Source organism: Balaenoptera acutorostrata, chromosome 3 (genome assembly GCF_949987535.1).
Source record: "Balaenoptera acutorostrata chromosome 3, mBalAcu1.1, whole genome shotgun sequence".
Classification (NCBI taxonomy): Eukaryota; Metazoa; Chordata; class Mammalia; order Artiodactyla; family Balaenopteridae; genus Balaenoptera; species Balaenoptera acutorostrata.
The window spans coordinates 139480806-139495681 of record NC_080066.1 but is presented as its reverse complement, the minus strand read 5'-3'; the positions used below and the strand labels follow the sequence as shown (position 1 = coordinate 139495681).

The window sequence follows — 14876 nt, the reverse complement described above, 5'->3', positions numbered from 1 at the left end:
AAGTACTCTCCTAAAAAGTTCCTTGTAAAATGAAAATTTGAAAATCAATCCCATTTTAAATTTGCTGTGCCCTCCTGTCCGGCCACGTGTGAGTCCACACATTGACTCTCGATGTACATCTGCCTCCACGTGAATCAGGTTTCTAGATGGCCAAGGCAATAGCCAGAGAGAATGAGGAAATCAGATGTTCCCAGGAATCCTTGCTTATATAAAGAAAGTAGTAATTTCTAGTCTAGACAAGGAAAGCCCTTTTATTTAGTGGATTTGTATCTAACAATATAACAGTATTGGTTCCTGCCTGGGGCAACTGGCTTATGCTGTCTGCCTCAGTCCCCACAGCTGCCAGCTCTGCAGGAAGCGCTGACAAGGATTAATTGGCTTTCCTGAGCCTTGAGGCTCAGTTCTGCTTCCCATTTCCAGTGATCCCACAGGACTCTGCTCTCACATAATTTACTGTCTACAAGGACTTCCTATTTTCAAGAGTTCTATCTAACAGGCCCTATGTAATGTATACACATTTTCAAATTCAATAACTTCGAACCTTGAGAATCTTTCAGGGTATTTAGCTCAATTTAAGAAATGGGACATGACCACATTTAGAGTATTTAGATTATTTGTTGCTTTTATGAGGGTTCTTACATGGTCCCATTTAAAATGTGTGATTTACACAAATGGCTTTGTTCCTCTTCCTCTACTTGGTAGTATTTGTAGAGTGTGACAAAGGAGTCCTTCCAATTTTATGCTGGGTTTTCTGAGCAAGACGAAGCTAGTAAGATGAGGATTTCAGGGGTGGGAGTTCTTCCCAATAACTGACTCTATTTATAGTCTCTCAAGTAATATAGATGTAATCTAGAGTCTATTCCCTCAATTATTACCATATATCTGGCAAGCTCTGTGGCATCACCTCAGGGAAAATTATATTGATTCCATTGTACAGGCAAAGAAGTAAAGGAAGCTGTGTCCCACTATGGTGGCAGCCAATTGGTATAAAAATCATAGAGAGTTGGAAGAGACTTCTGCTGTTGTCCCATACAACTTTCTACCAAATGCTGGTTCCTGCCTAGACAGACTCTGGGCCTCTCTCTATCTGCCTGCCCACTGGGATCATAACAGTCTTGTTCCTGAGATTCAGCTCCATTCCATTGTTGGATGACTTGAATTCTGGATAGTTCTTTCACATAATAGATTAAAAACATCCTCTTTGTAACTTGCATCAATTAGTTTGTTCTGCATAGAATGTCTACTCATTGATTGGTTGGTCCATTCATTCATTTATTCATTTTGTATTGGGTGCCTACTATGTACAACGTAGTGTGCAAGACATGAGCCTCAGACTCCAGGAACTGACAGGTTGGCAGGAGATGACGTAGACATATAGAAGTCGTGTGTCATGCCTGTGACACAAGCAATATAATTAAGTGCTACAGGATAGGGGAGGGAGAAAAATAGGAAGGGGTCAGGTCTTGACAGGTGTGGTCAGCAAATTCATCTTGGAGTGGGTAGAATTTAAAGCTGTTTTTCTTTAATGGCTTGAAGTTAAAGGTGGAGATTTGGATGTGGAGATTGTAAGGAATAAGTGTTGGAGAAGTGATCGGTAGTTTTTATTAACCAGAGCTGAGAGTTTGAATTGGAGAGTGAAAGGGCTAGAAAGGCTGGTAGAGTGAGTGTGACATTGTGAAGGGCTTTCTATGCCTGGAGTAGGGGGTAAGTAAGAGGAGTCGTGGAGACAGGGCTGTGGCCAGGTGGCATTCACATCATTCATGTCTCTCAAATGCTAGGCTGCAGAGTTTAAGGATTATCCAGTGAGGCAAGGCAGAGCCCTGGGACCAGTTGCTGAATAGGTGACAGTTGTGTTTAGTGTGATAACTGGTGGCAGGAGACAGTGGGCTGCAGGGCTATAAGGGTCGGGAGTCCTGTGGTGGCCCCTGCAATAGAAGCATTGACTGAAAGTTGAATGATAATGGCTGTGACACAGCCCTGGAAACTATCTACTGTGTCTTCCGCAGGAGAGCATCCCCTCCCCCACTCCCCAGACTATTTATATCCAGTGGCAAACCCCTCCTCACTTTCTGGTGAACCATTACTTATTAACATGTGGAAGTGGTTCCAGGTAATTGTGGTAGAGAATCCCAGGATCCAAATGTCTGTAGTGAAATATCTCTGCATTGATATCCCTGCCTCCAGTGAGTTCTACATGTAGGCTAAGCCCATATAATGAAAGAAGCTTTAAATATCCTTTAGGATAATGGTGTGTGTGCACACATGGATTTAAATTTAATAGTTTTTCTTTGGTGGTCTATGTATGGTAGGCAATAAGACCCATCATTACTACTATTCCTTTTGTTATTCAGTTTGTTTTTGTTTTTGTCTAACTTGAAAAGCGGGGCTGCCATATACAAAGGAAGTATAACTAGAAGACTAGCTGAAATGTACAGATTTAAACTGGCCTCTTGCTCACAAAATTAGGCTACTTGCTGAATAAAGTGAATGTCATTAGCAATTTAGGGGTATGTTCCAACATGTCTTCTCACACATTGTGTTATTTATGCTTTATTCTAAACTTCAAAATTACCTTCTTTAATTTTGCAAATATCTATTGAGTACCTACCATGTGCCTGGCCCTGTTCTAGGTTTTGGGCTACATTAATGAACAAAATAGTCAAAGATTCCTGCCCTCATGGAACATACCTAGCAAGCGGGGGGGGGGGGGAGGCAATCATTAAATAAGTAATGAATAAATAAGTTAATTATATGGTATATTAGAAGGAGACAAGTGCTACAGGAAAAAGGAAAAGTAGGAAGGGACAGGGTTGCTTGGGAGTGTAGGGTGAGTTGTAGTTTGAGATAGAGTGGTCAGGGTCGACTTCCTTAAGAAGGTGACATTTGAGCGAAGACTTGGCGGTGAGTGGATTAGGGATGCAGGTAAAATGCAGGTATCTGGATGAAGAGAATTCCTAGGAAAGAAAGCAGCTCCTGCAATGGTGCTGAGACAGAAGAGTGCTAGAAGTGAAGAGGCTCTGTGCTTTTCCCTTCCCCTTAGACTAACTGTGGCTCATGTAACCAAGGAGAAAGCTAGGAAAAGAAAATAGATAAGTTTATTTGTAATAAAACTGATTCAAAATTACTTTAAAAAAAAACTTCACAAACTGATTTAAGGAGGTACAAAGGGCACTAGGCGAGGTTTTCTGACTTCTAGACTGCTTGGGTCAGAATCCTGACTCCGCTACTTCCTGCCTGTGCGATCTTTGGTGTGTCATTCACCCCTTCTGTTCCTCAGTTTCCTCATCTGTCGAATGAGGCTAATTATAGTACCTATCTTCTAGGATTGCTTTGATGATTAAACGAGTCAATATTAATAAAAAGCTTGGTACTCTGACATGTAGCAAGATTCAAATATTAGCTATTAATATTATTATGTTACTGTTACTACCTTTGTTACTTTTATGAGTTGGTGCCCTAATCTGGAATATTCTTCGAGTGTGTCTTAAGGGCTGAATGTGTGTGTATGTGTGATCTCTTGAGAGTGTGGGGCTTAATTTAAATAATTAGTTTTAAAGAATTAGGTAAAATCCTGCTGCTTAGCACATGATACGGCCTCAATGAATGTTAGTTTTCTTCCCCTCTGGCAGTATTTTACAGCACAGAAAAATACTAAAGGGTTTCCTTCTTCTGCTTGCTATTAATGAATTTTTTGGCTCATTTATGAATAAAATGAAGGCCTGGTGAAAGCATTCTATAGACTCAAACTTGGAAACTTACTTTGCCCTTAGTAACCCACCAAGAAATTCCCAGTGGGTCATTTTGAATATCACTGGAAGGCAAAGGGTGGGGAGTGGTGGGGAATTGAAAAGAAAAACAAAATGAGGGGAAAACTGAAGAAAGAGGGAAGCACTCCATTAGGGTGATACGACTTTGGGATGAGGCCACCGGAAAACTGGGAGTTTCTTTCTCTGAGGACCTTTAGCAAGAGAAGGGATGGCATCAATCCAGGTTGGGCAGGAGTCCCTGAATGAAAGGGCTGGACCAGAGAGGGTTCTTGAGCCTTCTCCCAGCTTGTTGAGTCTCCAAGAGCAACCATTCTCCCTAGTGGACTATCCTATTGTTGTATTTACACACCTGAATTTGCCTATATTTCCACCTCTGTTTAAAGAGTCATTAATACTTTAGATACAAAGGCTTCTGTTGAATAATACCAAGTAAGAATCAGTCACTGTATATTTGAAGTACCAGATGTTGAGAATCAACTTTCTAGTCCTCTGGGGTCTGTCCCCCACATGTCTGGATGTGGCAGCTTATGTGGTCTGCTGGGGCTATCAGGGAGACAAGGCAAAGCAACATGAGAGTGGTCCGAAGGAACTCTGAGGTCTTGAGGAGAAAGGATGCTGTGTCTGCACGGGCCAGGGTGGGTGGTGGGTTAGGCTGGAGAGAGAACTGGAGCCAGGCGCCCCCTCACTGTCTGCTGCCGTTTTGATTCACAGGTGCAGCAGATGTATCCAGGGCCATGGATCATACCTTTTCAGCAGCAGCAAAAGATGGGGAAGGAGTGTGTTACACATCTCTGGTTTCTGACATCTGTTACCCACCTCGGGAGGATTCTACGTACTTCACTGGAATTCTTCAGAAAGAAAACAGCCACATCACCGCTTCAGAGAGCCCTGCGGAGATGCGTACCCCCGGGCCCTCCTTACCAGATGTGCCTGGGACGGAGCCTCGTGGCCTGTTTAGCTCTGATTCTCGAATAGAAATGACTCCTGCAGAGTCCACTGAAGTGAACACGATCTTAGCAGACCCCCTGGACCAGATGAAAGCAGAAGCCTATAAATACATTGACATAACTAGGCCAGAGGAGGTGAAATATCAGGAGCAGCGTCACCCCAAGTTGGAAGAGAAAGACTTGGACTTGAATAAGGACACTGACATCTCAGCAAAATCCGAAGAGGCCCGTGCAGCAGAGAAACCATCTCCTGTGGAGGGAAAAATCCTCAAGGACCATTTATTTGAAGAATCAACGTCGGAACCGTATGTAGACGATATCTCTGAAGAGCGGCACAGTGCTCCTCTGATCACGGCCCCTGTCAGAATCACGCTGACTGAGGTCGAGCCTTCTGTTGAAACTGCTACCCCAGAGAAGGCCCCCGAGAAGCAAGATGTCTGCCTGAAACCGAGTCCTGACACAGTCCCCACAGTCACCGTCTCAGAGCCTGAAGATGACAGCCCAGAATCCGTCACTCCTCCGTCTTCTGGAACAGGTAAGGCAACGGGTGTTCCCTGCCTTGGGAAAACCCAGCATATGCAAATCTGAACATTAAGGAGTGAAGATTTGCATTCAAAATACTTCAATCTCAATTTAACTGATTTAATTAACATATAACTTTTTCAGTCTTGTGCCCATTACGCAAAGGTTGACATCTGGGATTTTTTAGAGCCCTGTCAGATTTGCTTTGTAAAATATTTCTTTCTTCATTTGAGGGGAGAGGTAAAGATGACACACTGGGGACATTCAAATCCTCCTGTGGCTTTACTCTTCAGAGCAGAGAAGGAGATGCTGCCAGCTTCTAGGTTAGCTCTCCTCCCTGACCTCTGGGCATCGTGGAGAGTACCTTGACTGTTCTTCCCAGACCAGCTGGGCCACCTTGGACAGAGCATTTAACATTCCTGGCCCCAACTCCAAGTCTGAACAATGAAGGGGGGTAGGGTAGAGGTTAGAGTCTTTTTTTTGTGGGGGGAATGGGCAGTGACAGGAAACCTAAACAAAGGGTACTCCTCCCCTCCCCCTTCAATCTCAGCACATCATTTTCATCTTTTTAGCTTATTGAAGTTCTGCATACAATTTATTTTTTAAACTAAAGATCCTATTTGGTTAGAATAAAAAAAGTTCAGAATTCACTAGCCTATGATGTTTTTCAACCTGAGCCTTCTACTCTGACTCAAGGCAGGGTGTTGTTAAACCACATCGAAACCCCTCTCAAACACAAAGGGGACCTCCCATACCCTAATGAAAGGCCAGAGTGGTAGCTAGAGCTTCCCCATCCCACCCTGTGCCACCATCCTGGGTAGTAGAAGTGGAGCCTTTGTATCTCCATCGCTCTCAAACGCTCATGAGGCATCAGGATGAAGAGGATAATGAGAGATCCTTGAATCGTCCCCTGCCTCCAGTGGCTGGAATTCTGACCCCACCCAAAAGAAATTTACAAACCTTTTTGATTTACAAAAAGTAATTTTCAAAAGAATAGATATAGGTATATGTATAACTGAATCACTTTGCTGTACACCTGAAACTAACACAACACTGTTAATCAACTACACTCCAATATAAAATAAAAAGTTAAAAAAAATCAATTTTTAGCACCTCAGGTAAAAGAGCTTCTACTGAACTCTTAAAACAGACCTAAACCCTTACAATTAGGAGTGACTGCTCTAAATCCTGATGATGCAGTAAGTCCAAGTGTTAGAACAGAGAGGATTTAATGGAAGTCCCTCCTGTCTTATTTCCCTAAAGATTTTAGCATCAATTCCTCCCCTCCCCAGCCTTACCTCAGACTCATGCAGCTGTAAACTCATTGCACCAAGTTCCTGATTTTCAAATTCATTCATTCACTCAACACACACTTTCTTTTGGTCAGGCACTCGAATAGGCACTGGTGATGCTGGAGTTGAAAAGCAAACAAAAAGCAGTCCCTGCCTTCCAGTGGGACAGATGACCAGGGAAATAGTCACACTCCAGCGTGATTTATCCCAACTGACAGCAGGAGGTAGGGACATATCTGAGTCTCAAAGCCTCCTTGTGGTTTTTCTGGCAATGCGTGTAAAACCCTTCGATTATCCCATGACATAAAGATACTGACACTCTGAAGATATAAACTACATTATAAGCTGTGTTTACAGAGCTCCAGGGTTGTCTGGTGGTCAGTACAGAAGAACTTTGGCCAGTCTTCAGGAAGAGTGAAATGACCCTATAGGTTTTGGTCCATTTATATGACACATGCCTCATGAGAAAACTACAGTTTACAAATCTGATGGTAAAGACTTGATATAGGATTCATTAATTAGGAGGGAATTTTTTTTTCTTCGGTAGTCACGACTCATTGGGGTTCTGGAGCATCTTCAAGAGAAGACAAAGTCGGATTTGGCTCTCATGATCTTGGAGTTTTTTTTGTTTGTTTGTTTGTTTTAATTTATTTATTTTATTTGTTTATTTTTGGCTGCGTTGGGTCTTCGTTGCTGTGCATGGGCTTTCTCTAGTTGCGGCGAGCGGGGGCTACTCTTCGTTGCGGTGTGCAGGCTTCTCATTGCGGTGGCTTCTCTTGTCGCGGAGCACAGGCTCCAGGCGCGTGGGCTTCAGTAGTTGTGGCTTGTGGGCTCAGTAGTTGTGGCTTGCAGGCTCTAGAGCACAGGCTCAGTAGTTGTGGTGCACGGACCCAGCTGCTCCACGACATGTGGGATCCTCCCGGACCAGGACTTGAACCCGTGTCCCCTGCATTGGCAGGCAGATTCTTAACCACTGCGCCACCAGGGAAGCCCATGATCTTGGAGTTTTATGATCTGTTGGTGGCCATTTGACAGCAAGGGGTTAGGGCAGTGGTTTTCTCTGCAATTGTTTCAAATAAACATTCTAAGTAAGGTTTATTCCAGAAAGAGAAAGTCCCCTGTCCCAGTACACAATTATCTCCCATATTCAGCTCCTCTCTCCACACACATCCCACACCATAACACCTGAGTCATATGAGAACACGTAAGAATAAAATTAATAGGAGAGATAGGAGGACTCGGTTTGTCATTGAGGCTTTTCTCCTTATCTTTTTTATCCCAAGGGGTTACCCTAACCCCTTCCCCATCTTGTGAGCCCCTGGTACCATGTGACACTGTGCCCATAGACACTGGAGGATTTGGGCCTTATTAATCTGTTGGGTCTTGATTCACTCTACCATTTCCTGTGCTGACAGGTAAGACAAACAAAGAATTACATATAATCCTACATAGAGACTGAGGAAAAGGAAAGCATCCTAAAGAAAAGGAATTCAGTTTATCATTGTTTAATAAATAAGGAATTATCAACTGACTCTGGGGAATAATCCTAATTATGTGAATTATGAATCAGAAGAAGATCTAATTTAGAACAGTTTTAGCCACAGACCCTAAAGCTTAAGCAAGGAGTCTAATATACTTTCTTCAATTCCAATAGATTATTACATTTTATAACTTTCTCCAACATACTTAATTATTTTCATGATATTAAATAATATACCATGAGGTACAGAGGTAAAAATTCTTACAGCTTACATATTGAAAGTTTCTTCTAAGCAAAGATCAGTCATGAATACAAGTGAAGTATTTTAGGGAAATATAGTAAGTGCCCTGATGCACCAGACCACTGGCCCATCGGCAGCATGTTGTTTCTGACACAAACACCTAGAAGTATATTATGGTGGTCATGGATGTTCTTTGAGGTGTTATCCTCAGAAAGGACAATAATCAAGAGGCCATCATAAAACCACCCCAGCGTCCTTTAAAAAGAAATAAGCAATAAAAAGTAAATCAATTTAAACTCTGAAAACTACTGTTGCTATTTCCTTGCATTGATGAGGTCTGTGATTCTCCTACCCATTTTGAAAATTTATTCTTTTATTCAAAAATACTTATTGCGTGACTTCAATGTGTCAGACATGTGCTGGGCACCAGAGACATTGCAGTAAACAAGATGTGTAAAGTCCCTGCCCTCATGGAGCTTACTTGCTAGTGGGAGAAGTCAATAAAAGGAAGCCCATAAATAAGTAGTGTAATTTCATGGAGTGTGCACACTGTGAAGAGTGGTAGAATGTTGGGTGTGAGAGGGTCAAGGATGGCCTCTTTGAGGTGACATGTGATCTGAGATTTGAATGAGAAGAAGCCCACAATTCAGAGAGGGGTTAAGAGGGGCCCCGGGTACAGAGGACAACTAATACACAGGCCCCAAGGCTGTATTATTTGGGAACTGAAAGATGGTCGAAAGGAGCAAGGGAGGAGTATGGCATAGAACAGAATTGGAGAGGTAGACAGGGCCCCCGATCACTCAGGGCTTCACATGCGAGGATGAAGAATTTGAATTTTGTTCCAAATACAATGGGAAAGTATTGGAGGGTTTTAATCTGGGAAGTGATGCCATTCATTCATTCATCCTTCCACTTAACAAATATGTATTGACCATTTACTCCATACCAGGTATTGCTCCATCACTGCTGGGGATACAGTGGTGAAACATAACAAGGTTCCTGCATGCATGGAGTTTGCGTTCTAATTGAGAAGACTTACATACAAATAAATAATAATGTAATATCAGGTCGCTATAATGGTTACGAAGAAAAATAAAGCAAGACAGAATGTAAGAGGGTGATGGGGTGGCCATGAGAAAATGCGTTTCCCTGCTGATGGTTTTCAGCAGAGACCTGAATGGGGTGAGAGAGCAAGCCATATAGACACCTGAGGAAGAGATGCCAGGCTAAGGAGACAGCCAGTGCAGAGGCCTGGAGCTGGGAATGTCTTGTGTGTTCCAGGAGCAGCTAGAAGGTCAGTGTGGCTGCGTGGGGAGAAGGAAGGGAAGAGCTGCAGCATTAGATTTGTGTTTTCAAAAGATCCTTCTGGAAGATGAGTGGAGAATGAGCCGGGAGCAAAGGGGAGGCCGGAATGGCATCATTGTTCATGGTTGTTCACTGGCATCTGTGACTTGGTAGACTGGCCCATGTTCACCTTCCATTTTATCAATCTGAATTATATCATCATAGTTATCAGCAGCAGCAAACACAGCTCCCCATGTGGGGTGGTTCTAACCTTCTCAGTTTCTATATTCTATTTAATTATTTTCAATGACTGTTTCTAGCTTTGCTATGTCAGCCCTGACACATAACTAGTGTCTTAGCTAGAGGCCCATAAGTTTTTAACAAGGGTAGGAAAACATCTCTTTTGTTCTAAATTTTCTCCTGATTCCTCCTAGCACTTTGTTAAACTTTTACTTCACTTTAAGAATGGAGAGCAATGTCTACACTATATACTGAATCCCCTTTCACTCATAATAAAGATGATTTTTTTTTTAAGGTAGTACTTTTACTTACCCAGGATGAAACTTATCAGGCCCTTTCCTCCCACCCCACAGCTGTCTGATACCATCCTTGCTCTTGAGTAAATAAAGCAACATCCTTGAGCCTTCTTTTCTGAATGCTCTAACACAGTGGTTTTCAGCTAGAGGTAGGGTTGCCCGATAAAAATACCAGTATTTCATGGGACATACTTAAACTAAAAAAATTCATTGTTTATCAGAGATTCCTATTTAACTGGGTATCCTGTATTTTTATTTGCTAAATCTGCCATCCCTAACTGGAGGTGATCTTTAGAATCACCCTTAGAGTTACAAAATGCAGATGCCTGGGCCCCATTCAGACTTACTTCTACTAAGTCAAAATTTCTGAGGGCAGTTTTGAGCCATACACCTGATTAAGAACCACTGTTCTAAAGCTCTGAGGTAGTCCTCACATGAGCTCTGCTTGTTGCGTAACTCCTGTGTGCCAGGCATTGCACTAGGTGCTGGGGATACTATAGTGAACAAACACCTTGGCTACCCTTTGCCCTCATGATGCTTTCAGTCTGGGGTCAGGGAGAGTGGGGGAGGATGAAGAGACAGATGTTAATGAAATCATCACATAGACATACAGAGCCACCCAGGGGCACCCAGCTGTGCAGAATGAGTGGGCACCCTGTCTCCTGAATGATGCAGCATCAGGCCGGTTTGCACACGAGGCAGGCTACCCTGCAGGGTCGCCTGTGGTCCTCTTAGCCCAAGAGCCTGCCTGCCTGCTTCGTGGTCTCCTAGGAATGTTGTACAAGTAGGAGTTTGGTCAGTCCTAGCAGTTTGTATGGTTAGACAGAGGCTGCCAGCGTGAGAAATTGGAAGGATGTGTGCTATGGAAAGGGATGAAATATCCAGGATGAGAATTTTCTTCCCCTGGCCCATCAAAACAGCTCACTGTTCTGACTTCCATGTTTCTGGGTATGGAATTCCTATTCATTCTACTCACCCAGGCTCACTGTTTCTGAGTGATCTTTGACCCCCCCCCCCCATTTCTTTCTCACTCACCACATGAAGCAGACCCCAAGTCTATGCTTTCTCTCTCTTCAGTGTCTCTTGAATTATCCTTTCTTTTCCATCCCTATGACCACTACAACTCATTAGGTTGTCATAATTCCTCCCCTTGACTATTTCAGTATCCTCTTAATGGGTCATCCACCTTTTGTTCTTTCTTTCCTAAGTTCATCCTAACCCTTCTAGGACCCACCAGTGCCTTCCTGATAGAATATTGACTTTTAAACTAGCTTCCAGGCCTTTCTATGATCAGGGGTCTGCTTAACTTTCCTGTCATACGTGGTCTTTTGTGACTGGCTTATTTCACTTAGCATACTGTTTTCAGGGTTTAGCTATGTTGTAGCATGTATCAGTATTTCATTCCTTTTTATGGCCAAATAATATTCCAGTGTATGGGTATACCCCATTTTACTTATCCATTCATTAATTAATGGACATTGGGTTGTTTCGCTTTTTTGACAGTTATGGATAATGCTGTTATGAACACTGTGTACAAGTTTTTGTATGGACATAGGTTTTCAATTCTCTACTTATGAGTGGAATTTCTGGATCATATGGTAACTCTAAATAGTTGAACTGCCAGACTGTTTTCCAAAGCAGCTATACCATTTTTTATTCCCACCAACAGTGGATGAGAGTTTCTATTTCTCCACATCCTTTCCACCACTTGTTACACTCTGACTTTGTTATTCTAGCAGTCCTAGTGAGTGTGAAGTAGTAACTCACTGTGGTTTTGATTTGCACTTCTCTGGTGAATTATGATGTTGAGCATATTTTCATATGCTTTTTTGTCACGTGTAAATATTCTTTGGAGAAATGTCTATTCAAGCCCTTTGCCTATTTTTTAACTGGATTATTTGTCTTTTTATAACTGAGTTGTAATAATTTTTAACATATTCTAGATACAAGTCTCTTATAAGATATATGATTTGTAAAATTTTCTCCCATTCTGTAGATCATCCTTCTACGTTCTTGATGTTGTCCTCTAAAGCACAAAAGTGTTTACTATGGATGAATTCCAAGTTGTATATTTTTATTTTGTCGTTTATGTTTTTAGTGTCATGTCTAAGAAACCACTGTCTAATCCAGGGTCATGAAGATTCATTTCTGTGTTTTCTTCTGGAGTTTCTGGTTTTAGCTCATATATTTAGGTTGGATCCATGTGGAATTAATTCTTACATATGACCTGAGGTAGGGGTCCAGCTTCATTCTTTTGTACGTGGTTATGCAGCTCACTTTTCCTCTTCGTCTCATTCTCCAAAATATAATTTGCCCTATCTGAGACCCCACCCCCTTTTTGAACAGATGTAGCATGATATAGTGAGAAACACATGGAACATAAAGACTTGAGTTCAAATTTAAGCCAAGTCATTTCTAGCCACATGGCTATATCATTCAGGGTCCTGTGAGGAAACAAAGTGACACACTCAAAGGTTGTAACTGAAGCGGGTTTAAAGCGGTAGCTATTTACAAATGTGTAAAGACAGTTAAGAGAACAAACAAAAGATGGTAGAGCACTCAAGGACTGGCAATATTAGGGATCTATTAGCACCCCTGGACCCAAAGGAGGAAGGGGAGGGAACAGCGTTCCCAAAGCCTGCCAAGACCTGGAGCTTCAGAAGCAGCAAGAGGTATAAATACCCTAACATTTCTCTCCACCCCCTCCTCCTATGATTCCTATTGGCTGAAAACAACCAGAAACTAGAGGGGAAGGAATTCCAGGTAATGCCTTCTATGTAGGTCAGCCTCTCAGAACAGAGAACAGGACAGAGAAAGATGGGAATAAATCCAAGGGGGCAAAGATAGAAAAACCAGTACAGTGACCTTGGACAAGTCACTTAACCTACTGCCACTAGACTCGAAGCCCCGTGTGTGAAGTGCCTCTATCCCAGCAGATGCTCAACAAGTGGAGCTGTGACCATGTAGCTACTGATAGTGCTCTGGAAGTACAGACTGTTCCTCCATTCACACTAGCCTCTACTCCCTATCTTCTTCCTCCTCCGTCTGGCCTACCATTGAGAATTAATGTAGCTTTTATACTTTTATGCTGCTTGTAATCATATCAAAGAACTATGTGCATGACTTATTAAGGAACTAACTTCTATAAAAATAGAGTTTGGGATCGTGCAGTAAATCTTTTTACACATAAATTGTGTGCAAGATAATGAGGTTGTTGTTGTTTTAGTTATTAAGAAAAACAGCAACATAGATCATGTCACTTCTCTGCTCAGAACCCTCCAATGGCTTCTCATTTCTCTCAAAATAAAAGCCTGATGAGATCCTACATGATGACTCCCCTTCCCTGAATGCATTTGACCTCTTTTCCTATTATTCTCCCCCTTATTCACTTTGCCCCAGACATAGCTGCCTCCTTGTGATATCTATAAATCATGGTGGCTCCCACCTCCAGGCCTTTGTACTGTCTGTTCCCTCTGCTTGGCATGCTTTTCCTCTGGATATCTTCATAAATCACTCGCTCACCTTCTCAAGTGTTGAATATCGGTTTCCTTCTCAATAAGGCCTATCTTGACTACCCTATTTAAAATTGCAAACTCATCCCCACCCTGTCACAGCCCTCCTGATCCTGTTATCCTACTCTACTTTTTTTTTTCCATAGCACTTAACATATTCTAACATACTATATACTTTAATTATTTATTACATGTATTGTTTGTGTATTGTGTTCTCCCATTTTTGTTTCCTGTTTCATTCACTAATACATCCCAAGTGCCTATAAGAGTGAAGACACATAGTAGGTTCTCAATAAATAACAGATGAATGAATGATACATGGATAAAGGATAAAATCAATTCAGCTTTATAGAGAATTAGACAAATCTAAAATGTTTTATCCATTGGGGTTCTCCCACAGTCCTAAACTGACAGATTACTTAGCCATAGATAGTCTATCTCTTATCCTTCCTATATCCCTCCCAGTGACCTCAAAGCTTTGGAGAAATGACAAGTGGTTCTTGCTTACAAAAGGGCCAGAAATCACTGTCTAGAATATTCTGAAATAAGGCCCTGCTGCATGGGCAAGGGGAAAACCAAGCTCCTGAAAATTGTTGTCATGGCTATCCCAGGTAATTTCAACTAAGATAGAAATATCAGTAAGATTGCTGGTGAGGTTTGGGGGCCATCTGGATAAACATCAGACAGGAGGCAGGCATTCACCCAGTGGACAGGGGTTGACTCTTGGGTTTTGTTCTTCTCAAGAGGAGGTGAAGAGATGAAAAAGAACGACAGTGGGCTCCACCATTAGAAGCCCTGTGGGGTTGTGCAGTATGGTAATCTGCACAGCCTGCTTGGTGGAATTGGCAAAAACTATCTATTATATTGCTCCACTTGGTTACACTTTTCACTAAAAAAAGAGTAGAAGATTCTTATGGGAAATGTAAAGCTTAGGAGTCAAGTTGTGTACAAGGATCCAAATTAGCTTTCTTTGTCTTATTGAAGTAGGGAATATGAACAGAAACAGACAAGGAATAATGGATGATTTCAGATTTGTTGACATTGGTGGGCCAAATTAGAGAGTTATATACATTGCATTATCTAATGAAATCTGTGAAACTGGAAAACTTCCCTCAGAGAATGGATTAGAAATCAAAACCATGACTTCTAGAATCTTTCCCACATTGGAACAGAAAAACCAACGAGGTGCTAACGCTAAGAAATTGCTGGGTCATTTTTAAAAATAGCTAGATTAAGATAGATAGGTATATCAAACACTGATTAATTGGGCCATAACAGTAATTAGCCTTTTAGTT

At 42.0% G+C, this 14876-nt stretch overlaps 1 protein-coding gene across 1 annotated transcript in view; it reads left to right on the top strand.

Moving 5' to 3' along the window:
* The window catches only part of RTN1 (reticulon 1), a 254602-nt gene that overhangs the window by 108152 nt on the left and 131574 nt on the right, over nucleotides 1–14876 (top strand). The window contains exon 2 of the mRNA XM_028169229.2: nucleotides 4479–5249. Within this exon, the coding sequence (XP_028025030.2) occupies nucleotides 4479–5249 (771 nt within the window). The remainder of the gene's footprint in view (nucleotides 1–4478; nucleotides 5250–14876) is intronic.